The 22252-nt window shown below is 33.7% G+C and overlaps 1 protein-coding gene across 4 annotated transcripts; it reads left to right on the top strand.

Annotated features, from left to right (window-relative positions):
* The first annotated feature begins 5328 nt into the window (after positions 1-5328).
* Positions 5329-21319, top strand: LOC111396120 (ADP-ribosylation factor GTPase-activating protein AGD3-like). Of its 4 annotated transcripts, none has more exons than XM_023022430.1 (20): positions 5329-5347; positions 5734-5940; positions 6892-6968; positions 7545-7645; positions 9450-9520; positions 10692-10754; positions 11682-11726; positions 12381-12446; positions 12540-12587; positions 12682-12777; positions 12862-12903; positions 17322-17537; positions 17660-17791; positions 17890-18114; positions 18282-18368; positions 18463-18798; positions 19287-19432; positions 19546-19639; positions 20267-20724; positions 20905-21319. In XM_023022430.1, the coding sequence occupies exons 2-20, from the start codon at positions 5896-5898 to the stop codon at positions 21017-21019; spliced, it is 2463 nt and encodes an 820-aa protein (XP_022878198.1). In that variant the 5' UTR covers positions 5329-5347; positions 5734-5895; the 3' UTR covers positions 21020-21319. The 4 variants fall into 4 exon arrangements, with proteins under 4 accessions (XP_022878198.1, XP_022878199.1, XP_022878196.1 ...); XM_023022431.1 differs by lacking the exon at positions 5329-5347 and adding an exon at positions 5367-5517 and having other exon boundaries at positions 19555-19639; XM_023022428.1 differs by lacking the exon at positions 5329-5347 and adding an exon at positions 5367-5517.
* The last annotated feature ends 933 nt before the right edge of the window (positions 21320-22252 follow it).

Genomic DNA, 22252 nt, shown 5'->3' with positions numbered 1-22252 from the left:
TTAGGTGATAAAAACTTTAATGAGAAAAATGATTTTCGAAGGTTGATTCAATTAAAAGTTTTTCAGAGTAAGAGAATTGATAAAGATGAACAAGATATATTGATTTAATTTAGCTCAAAAGTATTTCACTTAAAGTGCTCTCAAAAGTGTATAATGAATGCAGAGTGAAATTATATTTATCGTAGTCAAAATGTTAAACTTTCTGACCAATCGGACAACTCATTCGGATGTCTGCTTTTTGAAAAGACGGTCAAACTAGCTGTTGTACGTCAGAATTCAAAATAGTTAAAAAAGTGATCAATGGGCAAACCAAACGTCCGCTGACTCACCCGGACATCCGCTTAGACAAATTTTCCAGAATTTTTCTTTCTTGGTTGTTTTGAAAAATGTAGGCTTTTGAATGACCATTTTCAATTTATTTTCAAGGCAAGTGATATTGTAAAAAGTTTATATATCAAGTTGAAATTTTTTAAAAATAATAATTTTATGCAAGTAATGTTATGAAGTGATTTTTTCTCGTGCATGAAAATTCGTTCTTTGAGCTTTTAACGATTCATTGCTAAATATTAAAACATTTTACTTTTACATACAAATTCAAAATGTCTTAAGTCTAATATCTTCGATGTTTGACTGTTAAAGTTATTTTTCTTCGAGTGATTTGTTTCCATCTCGATTTTTGTTGATCGTACAATTTGAATCTTTTGGTAGTAATTTTTTGTCTCTAATTGGCAATTTTACAACAATAGCTATGAAAACTTGAATTCAATTTGTTAGAGATAAAAATAATTTTTTGGTTATAATCAAAATATGAANCTTCAAAATTACCTCTACACTTTAGAGAATAGCAGAGCATACTACATCAGCTTTAGCATTAATAGCATTGCAAGGCCTCGAATATAAGACCACTTCGAAGCCAACAGCCTCCAACAAAATGCCTCAACTGATGCTCCTTTATCTTTTCCACAAGTTGAGTTTTCACATAGCTTCGAATAGCACCCTCTATAAGTACCTCAAACAATTCATAATGATTCTACTTTCAAATTCTAATTATAATATAAGTATTGATATTTAGACTTGGGGGACTATTGTGATGTCTAAATGATTACCTGTCCAACAAAATTTTCTATACAAGTCCATGCAATACATTAATGATCATGTAGAGACTTAGGGACTATTGTTACGCCTCACAATTGAAGCTCCAATCAAAGTCTACGCCACAGACCATGTAGAATGTAAAGTCAACAATCAGTCAGAAAACAAGCTAAAAAATGGAGCCGATGCTTCCTGCCCCTGAAGTTTCTCACATTGTTGGCCAAAGCTCCCTCTGAATTAGCCAAAACCATCCCTCCATCTGAAGCTCCCTTTAGTTGAAGCCCTTACTATCTTTTAAAAGATATGTAGGCAATTTTTAGGAATGACAGATGTAATGTTTGTAATAATATAAATGTTAGAACTGTCGACCTAGGATGTAGGATAACTGACACTCAATATATTAAATACGTAACAGACTGAGTGATGTGAAATCAGTCTGTGAGATGTAGCCATGTGGTACCAATTCAACGGCAACCATCTCAATTGGAACCTTATAAATGAGGATCTCTTTTAATATTTGTTCTTAATATATCTCTATATACTTAAAACTACACTCAATTTCTCCTCTCAATGATTCCACACTTATTGACTTGAGTTTAGTTTGTTTTCACTTTGGTTGAATTATTCAAAATTGTATGCTTATGTTAAACCGCTCTTGATCGTATTGTCGGTGCTCAAACTTTTTTGTCTTGTGTCCTCAAGTATCTCCTGCGTTAATAAACATTGTTCATCTCTATCTGGATTTTCGATCAAAACACATCGAAACTTGCTTGTGTATACATGAGTGCGCCTCCACATCCGTTGTCCACGTAATCACTACAATGCGGGTTCAACAGTCTTCACACCCTATTTTTTGAGAGTTGTTCCTTCAGTGTTTACGTTTATGCATAAGATGAAAGGCCCAAGCAATGTTATTAAAACTGGCCTTGCCCGGCTGGTTCAACCGATAAAACTGGGAACTGAGCACAAAGCAGGCCAATTATATGATATAAATCGGATATATCACAAATTGTTAAAAATTCACTAAACCGCCCGGTTGAACCGCTAACTGGTGAACCGGTAACACTTATAACTGATTTTCAGGTTTGTTAATTTATATTTTTCAAACTTACTTATTGGTTTCTCAAGTATCTTCCGTGTTCATAAACATCGTCCATCTCCATTTGGATTTCCGATCAAAACATGTTGAAACTTGCTTGTGTAAATGTGAGTGCGGCTCAACATCTGTTGTCCACGTAATCACTACAATGTGGGTTCAACAATCTTCACACCCTATTTTTTGAGAGTTGTTCATTTATTGTTTATGTTTACGCATAAGATGAAAGGCCTACGCAATGTTATTAAAATCACCTGGCCTCACCGGTTCAATCGGTAGCATCGGGAACCGGGCCCAAAGCCAAGCCAATTACATGTTATAAATTGAATATATCACACTATTAAAAGTTCACTAAACCTCGCGGTTGAACCGTTAACCGATGAATCGATAACAGTTATAACCAGTTTTTATGTTTGTTAATTTATATTTTAAACTTACTGGTTTTTCAAACTTACCTATTGGGCCTTGCAACAAAGTGAAAGCCCCTTTCATCAAACAACAACTGTTGGTTGGTTTTAATTTTTTATACTAGCACCTTTCCTCAGGTTATATTCAAACTTCCAAAGTGGGATATACGTTATGCCCAAAAAAAAAAAAAATAAAAATAAAAATAAAAATTCCAAATGCCTGTTGGCTTTTAGATTTTTAATTTGATTTTGGGTCTAACAAATATAGAAATTTCCACTTCAAATTTTTTTATTTATCCAATTTTCCAATTTAACTTAAAATTAAAAATTAGCACAATAATTTTAGATATTATTTTCAATAAGCTCATTTAACAAAGCAAATTATTTCAATATAAGGGTTAGTTCTTGAAGTGTCGATACTAATTGTATAGTAATAAATCTAATTAAAAAAATTGATTTGTGTTTAATTTGTATTAATAGTATGAAAATTAAAAAATATATTCTAGATTCTGGATCCTTAACTTTTTTCTCGGGTCAATGTACGGGTAGATTTTCAAAACATTGGGCCAAGCCCACCCTTGAGAGTTCAGTGATCAAATTTTATCAGGAAAATTGCAAATTTGTGTGCGTTAAAAGTGAAAAAAGCATCCCTCTCATTTGCATTTGGTGTCCCCATGGCTTCCACTTTTCCCTTCTTTCTTTCATCACTTTCTCTTTTTCTGCCCTTTTGTGTCTGATTTAATATTATTAAGTCAGTGACAGTGAGGCTTTTCTTGTGTCTACAAACTTTCAGGTTTATTATTTGTTATCTCCCATCATTTTGTCTAAAAAATTCTACCAATTAAGATTAATCCAGTTTAAGAAATTGAAATGGCTAGTGGTCAAAAAGTGGCCAGGCCATACCTCCTTGATTGATATAGATTCCAAGGCAATGCTGGGATTACTTAATTAATCCTTTTTTTTTTTTTTTTTTTTTTGACAATACAAACTTTGGAATCTATCTTTCTCGAACCAGATCTATCATTTATCTTCTATCAATCTTAATTTTGGGTATATTACTTTTACTATCACGACTAAAATATGGACCAATAACTTCTTCGTATAGATTTTCGCAACTTTCTATATAGAAAAAAAAATGAATGAATATTATCTTTCTTAATTCGAACATATCCACCATTCATTTGGCAAATGGTATTTCTTCCTTTACAAAATATGACTTTATACTTTGAGTCAATAAATACCTAAAAATCTCACGACAAAAAATATTTCTCACGAATATGATTTTATTTTTACAGTTTCATCTCGGTATCATATTTTTTTCTATTTTTTTTCTTGTAGAAGATAGATTATTTCACAAGTCAAAATACTCTAAACTCAATTGTGGTAAGAACATTATGTTCTTGTTTGGTTTAGCTAAAAAAAATAAAAATAAAAATAAATAAAAATTGATAAATATATATGCTAAAGCCAACTATTAATTTTAACCCCATATTTTATGGGATACACAACTTTTACGCGTGATTAAAATGTAGATGAAAGTTTTTGATATATGTGTAGAATATTTTATTATGCGAATGTGTGATTGTAAATGAATATGTAGAAAAATAAATTTGAAAATAATGGTTGTGAAACATTGGCTAACCTTGACTATACAATGCCTATATTTGATTTTAATAAATTTAGATAAAAATTGTTGAAATGTGTGATTGAAAAATTATGAACCCATAAAATGTGTAATAAAAATTAATTGTTAAGTTGGATTCAAATTAAAAAATTTTGTATCAAAAAGGGGCTTAGTCAAACTTCACGAATCCCTCCCCCGTCCCGTCCCGTCCCAATTGATAGATATTTGATTTTATTCATTTAGGTGCAGTAATGTAAGACAAAATATTGAAATCACGTGACTAGGTTGTTAGAAATTATTTTTTTAACATTTTAGTACTCTTTTTAAATTATTTATTTATTTAGGTTGATTTAATATTAAATGGAGGAAAATGAGTTGATTGGTTGATGAAGGCAATAAGAATGTTGTTAGGGAGGGACCCTTGAAAACTTATCAAAATTATATAAAGACCTGTCCCCTCCTTATATTTCACCTATCAAAATTCTTCTCTGTATGCGAACTTAGAATCATTCCGTTGTTTGATTTCAGAAATAATTTTTTTTTCTCTATTTTATTTTCACATATACGTTTTTTAATAAAATAATATTATACTCAAACTCAAAACTTTTTCTCACATCCTAATTACATATTTTCCATTAATCTACTATTTCAAATTACATTTTACACCAAAAAATGGGGTTCAAACATGCTCCATAACATTACGAAATAAGTGGAAATATCTAAAGACTGAACAATAATACAAGAAAACAAATTTTTTTTAGTCCATAAATTTTGAAACTCATTTATAACTTTAAATTCTTTCAATAAAATAATTATACACGTAAATTTAAAATTTTTTCTTACTTTCTAATTATAAATTTTCCTAAAAATAAAATAAAATCATTATTTACAAAGTCGTTATCTGGTTTAGATAAATAATTGATAAAAATTTAATTAAAAATCAACAATTAATTTTAATCATATATCACACTAATTTATATTGAAATTTACTATAAATCTGATTTTTAGTAAAAACAAATGAATGCAAAATAGAAGAAGTGAGTCCATCTCTTTTTCATCAATTTTTTCTCTTCTTTTATTTTGATTTGTCTAAAGCAGATGGTGATGGTAGCCTCAACAACTTATTTGGTAAGATGCTTTGGAAGTTTACAGACAAATGAAAATAAAAAGCTATCATCAATCACTCCAAAAAAGCCAAAAAGAAAACGAAAAACATTTCAATTAGAATCTATACTGGAAAAAAAAAAAAACATTCATCAATTCCCAAGACTTTCCATTTACACACAGGCGATTTTCATGTAATCTTACTGCCAACACTTCACTCTCACTCTTCTTCTTAACCTTGTTTTTTTTTTTCCTAGGGTTTTGTATAAACACATTCTTTTTACCCGTCCCAACATAAAATCATGCTCACATTATATTTTTCACAAAAAAATCATGCCCTGCTTTCAAGATTTTCTTTTTATGTTATTTAGCCTCTGATTTAGAGCAACTGTTACTGTTTTCTTGTTCAGATGAAATTTGAGATCGGAGCAAAAAGTGGAAGATTTTTCTTTTATGTTAAACAGTTAAAGATTGGCTCAATTAACTCTGCAAAAGATCGGGCCTTTATCTACCAGTAAACGTTTGATGTTAATTAAGAGTTGTCAATCCGAAGAAGAATTAGTTTTACAAACATGCATTTTGATAAGCTCGACGACTCTCCTATGTTTCGTAAACAGGTCAGTTAATTTCTTCTTCATTTTTTCGTCTCCCAGAAATTCAGTATAAGAGAGATAATTTAAATTTACGTTTTCAGCTCGACTGGTGTTTTAAGTTATCAATTTTATTTTTGTTGCGCAAAACTTTACCGGAGATTCTCTTTTGAAGAGCGTGTTATTTTTTTAGTTTTTATTTTTGTTTTTTGGAAAATTTTGTTAGTAATGTGATTTTAATTGTCAGAATTGTACAATTAACTTAAGCGAATTATGGAAGAGTAGCCACTATTGAGGTTTAAGTTTTCGCCAACTGCTAATATGCATTATGTTAAGTCTCTCCATGAATTCTTGAACTGTGCTGATATTTCAAGAAGTGAGAAGAAAATATAGGCTCTTTTAAGTTTTGATATCGACTCTGTACTGCCTAGGCTAACATTCCTTTTAGTTTGAGCTTCTCAAGTGTAGCAAGCAGGCATAATTGTGCAATCATAAATTATTCTAACTGTTCCTGTATTACATTCTCTCAAGGTCGTTCCTGTCAAGGAAAAACTGAAAATTTTGTACTTGACAGACCATTACTATCCTCCATTAATTTATTGGGATGAATGCATGTTTAATTAATGAGTAAGAAAGTAAGTCAAGTTGTTAGTTATCAATTGAAAGAAGTATGAGGAGTTGTAATTAACTTGTGACTTACTGTTCACTTATCAACATGTGCTGCATTCAGAGATCAACTAAAACTTATACGAGTTACCGAAAATTTTGCAATCCTTTAATGGCTGACATATTGTTTTGGAGAATCCAAGCTCATTATGTCGGCATATGAAGTGGTCTTAGACGTGTGTTCTACACATTAATTTCTAATATCTAATGTGGCAGCCACTTGCTTTTCTTTTACTAGCTTGTAGGTTCTAATTGCCTATTGGTTATTTTTGTTGTGGTTTCCTTACATTTATGGTTTCTATTTTTTAACAGATACAAAACTTGGAGGAAAGTTCTGAATCCTTGAGGGAGAGATGTCTGAAGTTCTACAAAGGATGTCGAAAATACACGTGAGTACATTTTGTCGTATTCAGCTCTCTTTTTGGAACTCATCTTTGGCAATTCTTTTGTCTGTCCTCCTTTTATAAAATCAATACAATGTTGTCTTTGATTTAACTAGCATGTGATGTCATCATATTTGAAATGGCGACTTATACTTTAGACAATCTGGTTAATTTTCTTTATCTAATTCGTGCTAATGATTAATCATTCTCCTATCACACCTTTCCGTTAAAATAATTTATTATTTCCTTGGATGTTAATGGTTTTACAGTGGATAATGGAATTACTTGGAATTGAAAGTGGAAAGAACTTCCGAACTTTTGTTGGCAAAGCCTTTTGAGTTTGTAATTCCTAATTTATAAATGTTATGTGCTACTAGTTAAAAATTTGAGCAAAATGATTCGCCAAGGTTCTACATGGATTCTAGTGTTTGGCATCATTCTTCTGTTTTTTGGAGACTGGAAGGCTAGACTAACCTTGTTGATTTTGTACCTCTTATTCATTATTTTTGCCTTCCCTTCTCTTATTTTTCTGTGGTTTCTGATGTTCATTGACTTTCCACAATCTTGTTATTCCACTTGCAGTGAAGGGCTTGGCGAGGGATATGATGGAGACATAGCTTTTGCTAGTTCTCTGGAGACTTTTGGTGGAGGGCACAATGACCCCATTAGTGTAGCTTTCGGAGGTACAGGAATATTTTGGAAATTTGACTCACTGTGTACACGAATCAACTTATTCTTCTTTTATTTGGCCGTGAAACTCAGTCTCTCTCATTATTATTTTTTATTATTTACTTCAATTTTGGGAGTCACAATGCAGATATAACCAATATTTTGAAAACCGGCCCGCTCATTGACCTAGAAAAGGTGAAGGGTCAAGGGTCAAAAGGTTAAACCGGGGTCAAACTGAGATTGAACCGGATGCAATAAATATATACAAAAATAATAAAATACTATGAAAACAGTAATTTTTATTTTCATATTAATAATTTGTTAACATTTTTGTTATGCCACTATCCCACCTTGGAAGTTCATGAAACCATTGGAGAGAAGTGCCTCTATAAAATGCACTATTTAATATTGGAAGTTTATAAAACCATTTAAGAGAGGTATATCTATTAAAGGCTCATATCATCCAATATTTCTCTTTGGGCATTTGAATTATTGTTTATGAGGCCCATTCATGAAGTTTAAATTTTTTAAACTAAAAAAAAAGGGGAAAACCACAAAATCGCGACCGGTTTATGGTTAAACCTGCTGGTTAGGTGGGTTTTTAAGTGGTTTAGTCATAAGTAGTAAACCGGGCATCATTGGCCTGGATTTACTGGTTGAACCGGCCGGGCCGAGCTGGTTTTGATAACATTGGATATAACATCACTACATGTGACAACCTTCCATATTAGTCCATTGGATTATATGTGTTGTATTAACTTTTTCAAGTTGTGCGATATAAAATATTGTTTGTAATTTTTATGCATATAATGCTTGGCTTAATGCAATCATCGTGGAATCAAAATGGAGCCTTACATGGGTTAAGAGTCCCTTTATTTCCGAAATTCTTTGATACCCCCTAATCATGTAATTAATCACAATGAATCTATAGTCAAATTTTCATTGTGCCAGAAAGTTACATGGTTCATAACTTGAATTTGAGCTAATTAATTTTGATTTGGTTCCTTTCCAGTTTTTTTTTCGCTTAAATTTTTTTGATTGGTAGATCCTCCTCGACAATTTTGGCCCTTGTGGTATTGACTATCCCATAAATGATTTAACACTAAGGTAAATGATGCAAAAATCATTTCTAGAGGATTAGAATATATTAATTTGAATCAAAACTCCACTCTTAATGGAAAAATGTTTTATTGTGTGAATGTGTAGTTGAAAATGAGTTTGAGAAAAAAGAGTTTTAATTAAATGGAAGATAAACAGGGGCTATATATGCCCCTCTTCCCACCAACATTACCCCTCACATTCTTGACCTCCATTCTCTGCTAACCAACTGTCAAGGTCCGTAGCATCAATACCACCACACTAGAAAACCTTTCTCCTCCGTCAAGTTAAACAGCCACTGGCTCAACAATAGCGTCTCAGCATCAATCCATGCAGCGATCATTGCCATACCTGTGTGCATGTCTCTTGCTTGCCAAATATTTGCTCTGTGTGTATGTTTGGGAAGTTAGTCATGTGGCAGCATTATAGGTAATGCCATTTCTGTTAATGAATTTTTTTCTATCATCCATAGAAACTAGAAACTACTACTGTCCCGATAGGTAAATTTTTAAAGACTTGGACATACTTTTATAATTTGTGGTTATGCACAGCATATGCCTAGTTTTATGTTATTTTTTATCTGTCTTCTAAATATTTCTGTTTTGATGTTATTGATGATAAATTGCTACTTACTAGCTTATTTTTATATTGGTGTATTAGCTCCCATCTGTGTTTTGATTATAAGGAATGACATTGAGGGAAAATATGCTCAACTTGTAGGTCCTGTTATGACAAAATTTACAATTGCACTGAGGGAAATCGGGACTTATAAAGAAGTTCTTCGATCTCAGGTGAACATTGTATTGGTTCTGTTTTCCTAGATTTTATTTTTCTCTGTGAATCTATAAATTTACTTGAGAGACTGGAGATATATAAAGAAGTTCAAAATATTTTTAAAATTTTCTGAAATTTTGGAACTTTGTATCAGTGTAACTTAAATGATAAAACTTTGCTTAAAAAGTTCACTTGTAGATTTTATAGTAGGTCTGTTATTGTTTCCTACTAATTTCTTCAGGACTGCGGTTCATATCTAAAATAACTAATGTCAATCACTCAGGTTTATTAAATTTTGAGCTCGTCACTTTTCGCTTCATAGTTTTCTTATTTGATTCTTCATTATGTTAATCTTGAAATGGATGTATCCATCTTTGTGAATTTTCCCATATCTTTAAAAGGTTGCAAAATTGATGATGTACTGACCTGCCTTCATTTTAGTTTTCTATCACAATTTTAGACTTTTCTTCAGTAACATGTCTTCTTGTTTACATTTATGTTTTAATCTGTAGCTAACACCAATATGATGTGTAAGGATTTTTGATAAACATTGTTTTTCATTCACTTTTGGTTGCCAACATAAATTTCCATGCCTCCATTCTATTAAAGTAAGGGCATCTCTAAAAGATCCTTTAAATACAAAATACTCTTTATTTTAGAGTCAACGCTTAAAAAGGAGCTCCAATAGACTCTCTATTTTAATCCATTTGGCTATCAAAATTTAGAGAGCTAAAGTCACTTTCTATTTATAATTACAGTGATTACATTTAATAAATCACATATTCCTTCTTAAAGTATTCAAACCACATTTAAATTGATTAGTCAATTGACAAATAAAAAATTATGTTAAATAAAATATGAAGAGAAATCAATAAACGTTTCTTGAGAAAAATAAAATGAAGTGCTAAAATAGAGAGTTTATTGGAGTGTATAAAATTTTGCCTATCTAAATTTAAAGGTGCCTATAGTACATAAGATGCTCTTTATAAATAAAAAGTCTCTTGGAGATGCTCTAAGAAGTCAATATCCACTACCTATTCCTGGGTTTTGAAGCAATCTCTTTTCCCAAGGTCAATATTTCCTTCGAATAGAAGTTATAAATAAGTATAAGAAAGGGGAAGACATGAACACTCGATTCTAAGTAATGATATATGCCTGCATATAAGATTGCTCTCTTTGTCCGTTCAGGTTGAGAACATGCTGAATGATCGATTGCTGCAGTTTGTCAACTTAGATTTGCACGATGTAAAGGTACTGTAAATTTGTAAGTTCTATCTTTTTGTCATTATGGTCTCATGTGCCTGAAGCCTGTAATAACGGAATCTGCCTGTGACTTTAATTGTTCAAGTTAAGAGCATTTTGGGGAGTTTTTGGCGTGAAATTCAAGACACAAAACCCTTACCTATGTATAAAATAAAACAATAAAAAAATAAATAAAATTCAAACATAATTTCTCGTGTAGGTTTTGACGTAGGAAGAAGCAGCACGATAGCTTGAAGATTTGACATGGAAATAAGATGGAAAGAAGCCAAATTTCTTGTTTCTATGATCTACACGTTCTGTGTTCATTGTTTACAAGTGACTCAATTTGCTGGCAGGACGACTTTGTTTCTGTATACTTGCAATTATTATCTATACTACTTAATTGTAGAGATAAGACACAAAAATATGAAGGCATTAGTTTAAAAAATTATTTAATGGAAGATGAGCCGTGGATCTTGGGAACCTGTCAAACTATTTTGAAGATACGAAACCATACTGGATGGATTCGATTCTCGAAATTTATGGTGTATTTGAAGATGACAGAGACGAGAAAAGCAATTCCTATTAAAGTCTTGAAGTGTCTTGGTGAATTAGATATCTTGTGGTTAATGACTGAGATAATGAAATTTTAGGGTATAAAAAGATATGTCAAGAATGGATGAAGAGTTCCGTAGTAAAGGAGAAACTCGAGATTTTACAATAAAAGATTCGTTCAGCTGACCTAAATTTATTTTGATAAGAGTAAACTTGTAATTGAAATTTGTATGATTTAAGTTGGCTTCTATATGATTTTTGACGTTTAGTTTACTGAATTTGTTTTACTTACGAGATTTCACACGTCATTATATATCAGTGATGTTGTTTTAATTTCAAAATTTATATTTTATTAGTTTCTCTATTGAATTTCTTATGCAGGAAACACGGAAACGCTTTGACAAGGCTACTCTTCTTTATGATCAGGTGATCTTTTAATACAGCTTCTCAAATTCTCCGCTGCACCCCTTTTTTCTCATGGTTAATTATTTTGTCCTGTAGGAATTTGTTTGAAGGTAACAACTTGTTGAAGCACTAATTTATATTATGTCCACACTATTTGAAAAAGATTTGTGTTCTTGACAAAATTCACTATTTGTCTAATTGTACAACGGATCTTTGATATTATTAATATATGCTGCAATATGTGACCTATTGCAAAACAGGATTTATTCACATAAACAGTGATGTTAAGAATTTGTTGTGACAATTCAAACCCTCCATACTGTTTATGCTTCATTGAATCTGCGCTGCCAATTTATTGTGGCTTCCTTGGAATTTCCACAAACAATAACATTTAGTTGTCCAAGGTGAAGGAAATAATTTCCAGCATTTGTAACTGACATTCATGTAGACAAGTAGATTGGAAAACCAAAATAGTTACTGTAAATACTATAATACCAGCACCATCTTGGTTCTCTTCTGATTCTAATGCAGAAGAAATTTTTGTAAACAGTTTTTCTTTATCGAGGAGAAATTTATGGTCCTTTTGTATCAATAACCTTTTGTAGATATTGGATTGCTAACCGGATTGTTATTGCAACACATATTTTAGTTCTAATACATATGCTATGGTTTTAGGCTCGAGAGAAATTTTTGTCATTGAGGAAAGGAACAAAAAGTGATGTAGTATCAGTCCTGGAGGAGGTAAAATATGGAGATTGAAGCTACTTATTCATGTGTGTATAAGAAGTAGCACCTATATGCTACATATTCTCATGTTGTCCGGAACATTTTCAGGAGCTCTATCATGCTCGGTCAAATTTTGAGCAAGCTCGTTTTAGTCTGGTGGGTGATGTCATTCCCTTCTGACTTTCATTAGATTATTTTTCAGCCTGCAAGCACTTCTTTCATTTCTCTTATTTGGATGTACATCAACCAGGTAACTGCTCTCTCCAATGTTGAAGTGAAAAAAAGGTTTGAATTTTTGGAAGCCGTTAGTGAAACAATGGCAGCTCATCTTCGTTATTTTAAACAGGTAACTTTAAATGCTTGAACTTCATATTTTTCTTTTTTCTAGCATTTAATTTCTCAAGCTTTTTAATAATTTGTTTTCTTGTAGGGTTATGAGCTGTTGCATCAGATGGAACCATATATAAATCAGGTTTGTTGTGCGTTTACATGTTGTTTCTTGCAGATTCAGTTTTTGGGATTGTTCACTGTTGTTGTATCGACTGCTTTCTTACTTTGTATAGTTAGAATAATTCAACTGATTTACCTGTTTTGAACTTGGAGCAAGATGTGCTTGTTACTGTAGGTTAAAGAACATAATTTCCCAATGTTTTACCATCTGGGATAATCCTTCTTGAGTTTCTTAACAAGACTTCATGACGCAGGAGCGTAACAATTCGACGACGAAAAAGAAGATATATGAAAAGAAAGGGGACCAAAGAAGAGAAGAAATTAGGGCAGGAGGCAATTTATCACATATAATCAATGCTAGTTGAATATATATTTACGGATGATTATTGTATTTAGGGGATAATCGATGTCAATATTTTATATCTAGTATAAAGTTATTTGTTTCCGTCTAAGGTAGGTGTAATTGATGGAATAACATATTATTGGCCTTCTAATTTTCTCAACACTTTGTATTTAAGGGAAGGAACTCTCAAAAGGAGAGATAGAATCCAATTGACATGGTATTAGAGCGAGAAATTTAATTTTCAATTTTCTGGAATTTTACTTTGGTTAAGGAAACTCAAATTTTCAGTTTCCTTTGGTGTTGAAACTTTCTGGTGTTCTGACGTGAGGAGATTTTTGAGCAATCGACATTTACCTTTATGGTACGATTGCTGGGATTTTAATTTCGTGGTGCCAGTGATTTTTGTCGAGGAATTGTCAGTGATTTCTTGGTTGTGTGGCTTCGGTGACTCTGCTGGACTTGATTGATAGACGGCGGGTTCTTTTGGTGTCATAATAATTGATTGTGTCTTTTGGTTGCAAAATGATTCCAGCTTCTTCCTTTTTGGTAAGCAACCTTCAATCGCGTTGCATGAGATTGGGACAGCTGATCTCTGTTGTTGAATTGTGTCGTGGGCTGGAAGGGAGTTAATAATTTGGGGCTGAAATCTTGGGCTTGTTACTATAATTTGAGTTTGGGCTCTTGATTTCTTAAATTGGGCTATTTTGTGTTGGTTGTCTTATTTGGGTTTTAATATTTCTAGATTGCTTTTGACGTAGGTAAAAGTGCATTCTTTGTAAGGTTGACAAAGGTTCGGTTCTGCCAAAACCATCACCGAACTGCCAATTTTTTTATCATACCATAACCGCACCATAACCACGCAAGTCGGTTTCGGTTCGATTCGGTTTGGTTCGGTTAATAACCATGAAAATAAATTATTTTTCATAGGTCTAGTCATCAAATTAAAAAAAATAATTATAAAAAAATCACACACGATGGTTATCAACTGATAATCGAGTGATTTTATTGGAGTACTTCAAACAATTTGCGTTGTTGATCACTTACCAGATCAAAATTGTACGAAGGACCGATAAAGGGTACATTTGTAAAAAGGCGACGATTTATGGTACCAAGGGTGATGTCTAGGTTACTGATGACCAAATTAAGAAAGGCAAATGCCGTGTATACTTAATTTCTAGTCAATCCAGATGTCTAAAACTAATCAAATGATCAAATTTACCGTAAGAGAATAAGTTTTTTGAAGCTGAAATTGTTGATTGAGTTTGCTTCAAGAGCGAGTAAGTTGATAACCATCATGTGTGACTGTAAAGGAAGAAAAAAGGCCCTTGTGGAGTTTATAAAATTAGATTTTTTTATTATCTTTTATTTATTATTATTATTTTTTTATACATGTTTTGCATTGGATTGCTATTTAGATGGAAAAAGATTAATTTAACGGGTAATCAGTTCGGTTCGGGGGCGATGGCATAAATACCATACCTACACCGCCCCGAACCGGGTAATTAAAATCAAATACCATATCCTCCCCATTGCAACATCGATTCGACTTTTTTAGCCCCGTTCGGTTCGGTTAACCACGATTTTCGATTTTGACGATTCAAATTGCCATTCCTAATTCTTTGGCCAGATTTTTGGCTTATTTATTAGCATAAATCGGGTGGCACTTGGGCTTCTTAGTATTGTCAAATTTGTTGTCTATTTTTGCTATTACGTTAATATTTTACAATGGCTTCTAGAAATTTGAATTCCTTTGGTGTGAAATTCACGGGTAAGAATTATTCTACCTGAGAATTTCAATTTCGCTCATTTGTTACTGGATTGGTGTATGAACGAAGAAAATTGACTTTGCCTCTTCCTCAGCCTTACCTACCATCTGATCCTGTTCAGATTGTCCCTTCTGCTATCGACCTACCATTTGAGCCTACTCCAATTGTACTTTTAGTAGATGATTTGGGTGCCACCATACCTTGTCTCTTTACTAGAATCTCGTCTTCCTGATCGGTATGGTTTTTCAGATACATCTCTTCATGCTACATTGTTTACTATACATATTCCTTCATGTTATTCCAAGGCTATTCAGCATGCATGTGGCGAGAGGCCATGGCAGAGGAATTTAGAGCTCTTCTGGATAATCATACTCGGGACGTTTCTTGTCTTACTAATGTTCAAGCCATTGGTGTAAGTGGATTTATTCTATCAAACTTCGTTCTGATGGGACTTTGGATCATTACAAGGCACGATTGGTAGTCTATGGCAATAGACAGGACTATGGGGTGGACTATGAAGAGACTTTTGCCCCAATCGCTAAGATGACTGGACTATGAAGAGACTTTTGCCCCAATCGCTAAGATGACTACAATACGGACTATTATTTCTATTGCTGCTTCCCAAGGTCGGCCACTTCATCAAATGGATGTCAAAAAGGCTTTTCTCCATGGTGATCTCAAAGAGGATATTTACATGGCACTACCTCTAGTCTGACCACCATTTGTTCATCAGATGTCCTAAGATGAAGTTTTCGTCATATGGGCTAAAACAAGCTCCACAGGCTTGGTTTGACAAGTTTCGAACTACCCTACTTCAGTTTTCATTTCAACAGAGCAGATATGATTCTTCCTTTTTTCTTTGCCAGACTTCTACTGGCATTGTTCTTCTCGTTGTCTATATTGATGACATTGTTATAATTAGGATGGATTCCTCCTTGATTACATCTCTACAGCAACATCTTTAGACTTCATTTCACATGGAGGACCTTAGTCCTTTGTCATATTTCTTAAGGTTGGAAGTTCACACTAGTCCTTCTGGTATCCTCTTAAATCAAAATAAGTACACAAGGGATTTGATCAGTCTTTAGGATTCATCTTCTGTAGATACTAATATGGAAGTCAACAAAACGTATCGTAACGAGGAGGGTGATCATCTATATGATCCCATTAAGTATCGCCGGCTAGTGGGGATTTTAAATTATCTGACTATTACTTCACTGGATATATCTTTCCCAGTCTAGCAAGTTAGCAAGTTTATGCAAACTCCACTCAATCATTACTTATTGTTGTTCGTTGTATCATTCGTTATCTCCGAGGCACTCCTAGTCGTGGTTTATTTTTCTCTGCAATGACTCCTCTTCGTCTTCACTGCTTATAGTGATGCAAATTGGGCCAGATGTTCTGACACTCGAAGATTTTTCACTGGTTGGTGCATATTTCTTGGTGATTCTTTAATTTCCTGGAAGAGCGGAAAAAAAAAAAAGGCTTGTGTTTCTAAATCGTCTACAGAATTTGAATATCATGCAATGTCTGTTGTTTTGGGATTGCCTGGCTTTGTGGCCTTCTAACTAAGATTGGTTTTTTACAGCCTGCTCGTAGTCCTCTTCATGTAGATAATACAAGTGTTATTCAGATTGTTGCTAATTTTATTTACCATGAGCGTACGAAGCACATTAAGGTGGATGTCATTCTACTCGAGAGGCCTTAAATGCTCGTGTCATTTCTCTTCCTCATATTTCCACTGCCCTCTAGATAGCTGATACTTTTACAAAGGTCATGACTTGTCAGTGTCATCAGTTCCTTGTGATCAAATTGGTGCTTATTAATCCATCAGCATTAATTTGAGGGGGATGTTAGTTGGATCTATATTTACGGATGATTGCTGTATTTAGGGGATAATAGATGTCAATATTCTATATCTAGTATAGAGTTATTTGTTTCCATCTAAGGTAGGCATAGTTGATGGAATTTTAGATTACTAGCCGGGTAATTTTCTTGACACATTGTATTTAAAGGAACTCTCGAAAGGAGAGAGAATCCAATTGACAATCAAGGGTCTTTTTTTTTTTTTTTTTTTATAAAATAGGGTCATCAAGGGTCAATATTACAATGAATAAGCCCTCTATAGAGCCAATAAACTTAAAAGAAATTAAAACCAAACGAACTTATAATAAATTAAAATCTTATTGAAATATTAAATGTAATTTAATCTCATCTAAAAAATCATTATTTTAATTAAACTCTTATTTGAAATCCTATATAAACAATCTCTGTCTTTATCTGTATCTCCATCACAACAGTGCTTGAATGGTCGACATACATGTATTACAGGTCTCAACTTATGCAAAGCAATCAAGAGAACGATCCAACTATGAGCAGTCAGCTCTTAACGAAAGGATGCAAGATTACAAAAGACAGATTGATAGAGAAAGCAGATGGTCCTCAAATGGTTCTAATGGATCTCCTAATGGGGATGGAATACAATCTATTGGGAGAAGTTCACATAAGATGATAGAGGCTGTTATGCAATCTGCTGCAAAAGGAAAGGTTCAAAGATCACTGAAATTAATGCTGACCTCATATTGTCATTAATGTGTTATTTATCTCTAACATTCTTAATTGTTGCTTTTCCTTCTTTTATACCTCATTAAAGGTTGTAAAATTTTCAGGTTCAAACAATTAGACAAGGTTATCTTTCCAAACGTTCCTCAAACATGAGAGGTGACTGGAAAAGAAGGTTCTTTGTTCTTGATAGCAGAGGAATGTTGTATTATTATCGCAAACAAAACAGCAAACCATCAGTGAGTACATATTTGAAGTATATCTTAAAAAGTGAACTCATCAGTATCTTTTTTATTTTTTACCCCATTTTAAAGAACATTACATTTATGCACTGTAGGGGTCTGGCAGTCAACTTTCTAGCCAAAGGAATAGTTCTGAACTTGGTTCTGGGCTGCTTAGCCGTTGGCTGTCTTCTCATCATCATGGTGGCGTACATGATGAAAAATCTGTTGCTCATAACACTGTTAACCTGTTGACATCAACGATTAAAGTTAATGCTGACCAGTCGGATCTTAGGTTCTGCTTCCGGATTATATCACCAACAAAAAACTACACATTACAGGTAAAGTATCTGGTTTTGTACTCTCATCTTCAAATTTTGGTATGTTTTTCACTTTTAATGAACTAATTTTTGACTTAGCGGTTGTGCCTAATACACAATGGGCTGCCTCATGTTGATGGTTGATAGTTTGCATGGTAAAAATTTCCACCTTTTGCCTGTCAGTGCAGGCTGAGAGTGCCTTAGATCAAATGGATTGGATCGAGAAGATTACTGGGGTAATTGCGTCATTACTGAGTTCTCAGGCTCCTGAAAGGGTAATTTATCAAGAACCTTTTTTTTATTATTTTTTTATTTTTACTTATAAATTGATTTTCAAATGCTCCAATAATTGGACTCGTTGTTTTCCAGTGTTTGCCTGGTAGTCCAATGGGCAGTGGCCATCATCGATCTACAAGTGAAAGTAGTTCATTGGAAAGCCCTGACTTTGATCATGGAGCAGTTGAAGAATACATACCTGAGAGGCTTGCCTCTGTGCACATAGAACGCTCTTTGAGAAGCTCACAACACCAAAGATCTGTTCTGAAAAGTGAAAAGCCAATTGACATATTGCAGAAAGTATGTGGTAACAACAAGTGTGCCGATTGTGGTGCTTCTGAACCAGATTGGGCATCCTTGAATCTAGGTGTTCTTGTCTGCATTGAATGCTCTGGTGTTCATCGGAATCTTGGGGTGCACATATCTAAGGTATATAATATAGCATTGTCATTCGACACCAGTAAATGACTTGTACTGGATGTTTTGAGGGGATTGTGTACTTGATATGAGAACTTGCCTATTCCCCATTGTTTGAAGAAGTTTTGATTTAAATTAAGTAATGCCCTTTGGATTAATGAACTAAAGAAGTAGCCTCAACTATTTAAACCTGTTAACGTAGGTTTTCATTTTTCATTATTATTATTATTATTATTTTTTTTTTTCGGGTTTTGGAATCAGCACATTCTATACGTCCTAACATCTATTTGGCTATCAAAGTTTTCACTCTTGTATCATGTATTTTATTAGATTCTCAAGTGGGAGAGGTAGGTAGATACTCGTGATTTTCATAATTTCTTTTTGAAGCCAATAGTGATTATCTTCAAACATATCTGTTTAACTGCTATTCATATGACAGCTTTAATTTGGCTTCTGTATATGAAAAGTATTATTAGTTAGTTTCGTATTCCCCCTTGCAGGTGAGGTCACTGACTCTTGATGTTAAAGTTTGGGATCCAGCTGTCATAAATCTGTTTCAGTCTCTGGGCAACACCTTTTCAAATTCTGTCTGGGAGGAATTGTTGCAGTCGAAGGGTGTCTTCCAGGTTGATCTTGGCCCTACTAGGTAAATAGCTCCTTAATTATGAAACATGTTTCGATTTTGTATATAATAATCATTTTTCTTATTTTGAATTTCATTTTACCAATAGATTACTGATTTATTATTACATACTGAAGCTTGTACAGGCCTAATAAACAGCAAATAGTTTACTTCAGCAAGCCCAGTCCTACTGATTCAATTTCAACAAAGGAACAATTTATTCATGCAAAGGTACTGCTTTTTTCACTCTCTTAGATTCATGTCCTTGATTTAGCCCTTATTTCGTTGATCGTTTCTCTTGTAACTTTGAGGACTTGTTTGAGCCCCATTAAATTGAAAAAATGCATTTTGGAATAATTGATTGATGGAGAATGTATGGTTAAAAAATAAGGAAAAGTTTTGGATTTGCATATAATATTATTTTATTAAAGAATGTGTGGTTGAAAAAAAGAGAGAGAAGTGTATTTTGGAAAAAATGAGAACCAAACATAGTGTGAGTAGAAAAATATTTCGTATATCTGGTTTTTGCCTTTAAATTGTGAAGATATTCACAACACCCCAGGTCAGCATGGGTCTTTTGATGTTAACATGGGTTTACATTTCTAATTTTGCGTACACTCTCCTGTTGTATGACAATATTTTAAGAAGAACAAGTGGTTAAAAGAACAAGAATCAGCGCCTTTGAATGAATTCTCAATTGGGAAATAAGCTTGAAGAGCTATTTAGACTTGCCGCTTGTCTCTAAAAATGGCTATGTAATAAATAATTCAGGCAAATGATCTGTGATACCTTCTAATGGGTGATTATTCAATTTTTTTCCCCTGATAGAGCATGCATATGTTCTTTTCTTTACCACAGTATGCAGAAAAAATTTTCGTTTGGAAATCCAAGGAAAATCGTTCAGTTGCACAACAGTTATGGGATGCTGTACGTGCTAATGATAAGAAGGCTGTGTATAGACTGATAGTTAACTCAGATGCTGATGTAAATACTAGCTATGGGCAAGGAGCTTTCAACTCTTCTCGTACCCTTGCCAAACTAACAGTGTATCAAGAAGGAACCACCTTTGATCAGTGCTCTGGTTGCTTGGAGCCATCATCAAGCATGGTTAGTACAGGTGAAGACACTGTCGTTATGGAATGTCTTCATGGATGCTCGTTGCTTCACCTCGCTTGTGAAACTGCGGACATCGGAATGATAGAGCTTCTTCTGCAATACGGTGCAGACATAAATGCTTCTGATTCAAGGGGTCACACACCTCTTCATTCTTGTATTGCCAGAGGCAAAACTACATTTGCCAAGCTGCTTCTTACAAGGTCAATAATCTGCGATCAATGATTTCAATATCAGAATGTGTCTTGTATTATATTCTTCTCAGAAGACTTTTAACACCAGTAGTAGAAAAAGGGAACTGGAAAATATCTTTTCTGAAGTTTTTTAGTTTATTTAGTTGATTTTGCACTCACAAGTTAGTTGTAATTCTGTATTTACTCTAGGGGAGCTGATCCACGAGCTATGAATGAGCAAGATACAATGCCGTTCCAGCTTGCCATGGAATCAAATAATGATGACAATGTGGTCCTGGCTTTAATATCAGAGTCAAACAGGTGATGTACGTAAATTTGGGATGATGGTTGCAGTTTGAGTGTGGTGGTTTCAGGTTCCTACCGTAAATTTGGGATATGGAAGATGGCAGCTGACCTGGTTATGCAATTTGGTTAAGCTGTCCGTCTGTGTAGTTTGCTAAATAGTATGGCCGGTGAGAGTTGTTTTTTTGACGGTTTTGTTGTAATATAATTAATTAATTTAGTTTTGACTTAATTTTTGTCCTGAATGGAAGGAGGCTGTGGTGTGATGTGTTCGTCTTGTTACTCAATGTATACTCATAAGTTGGTCTGAAGAGGGGGAAAAAAATTATGAATTTTGAGCCTAAGGTTTTGCTGTTTGTACATTCAGGATTGATACATCGGATGACAGTTCCCTCACAAGAGGCAAGTCGTGCGTAATTAAAGAATCTTCGGTCCCCTCTTGTGAGAGAGTTGTCATTTGGAGCGTCAACTTTGGATGTAAACGTAACAAAACGCAAATCCAATAGGACAACGCTACTCGGATAGACTCACAAACAGATTAGAAAATAGACTGACGTGGAAAAAAAATTACTGAAAAGAATTAAAAAATAAACGAAAGATATTAGGAAAATAGTTGTTTCTCCCTTCATTTCCTCAACCAAATTCTCTCTTCCCGAACCAGAACAGAACCTAGCCCCCAAATCTCTCTCTCTCTCCTCGAACCAAAAGAAAACCCCATTCCCCAAATCTATCTTCCCAAATTCGAAACCATCTGCAAAAGTTTCCATCGCCAGCCACAATTCCAAGCAGCGTAATATAAGGGCTTCGCCATCGCTTGACCCATTGTTTCCAGTCACTATCAAACCCCTCATTGTCGATGGTCGTAGTTACCGTGGAAGGATCCATAGCGTTGCATCTTCGTGAACGACCCGTCGTTGCAAACCACCGGACCTCGCAAGTAGGTAGAATAATTTGTATTTCATCATTTTCCATTTTTTCAGCTTTGCTTAGGTACAATGTTCTGTATTTCATAAATTCTTGCTTACAGGAAGTTGTTATGTGCCTATTGGGGTAAATGGGGTTGATAGGATTGGAGGAATATATGTGAAATGAAATGAATTGGGGACTCGTATGATCAAAACTCGACGAATTTTGTGAAAATTGATAGTGTTTAGTGAAAATTGCAACTTCCATGATATTACAGTAATTCATAGAAGGAAGAGTCATTGTTATCGTTTCATCACTTGACAATGTCCTACGAAATGCTCATTTTTAT

This window comes from Olea europaea, chromosome 6 (genome assembly GCF_002742605.1).
Source record: "Olea europaea var. sylvestris chromosome 6, O_europaea_v1, whole genome shotgun sequence".
Classification (NCBI taxonomy): Eukaryota; Viridiplantae; Streptophyta; class Magnoliopsida; order Lamiales; family Oleaceae; genus Olea; species Olea europaea.
The sequence above is the reverse complement of the archived record's forward strand: the minus strand, read 5'-3'. Positions and strand labels throughout refer to the sequence as shown.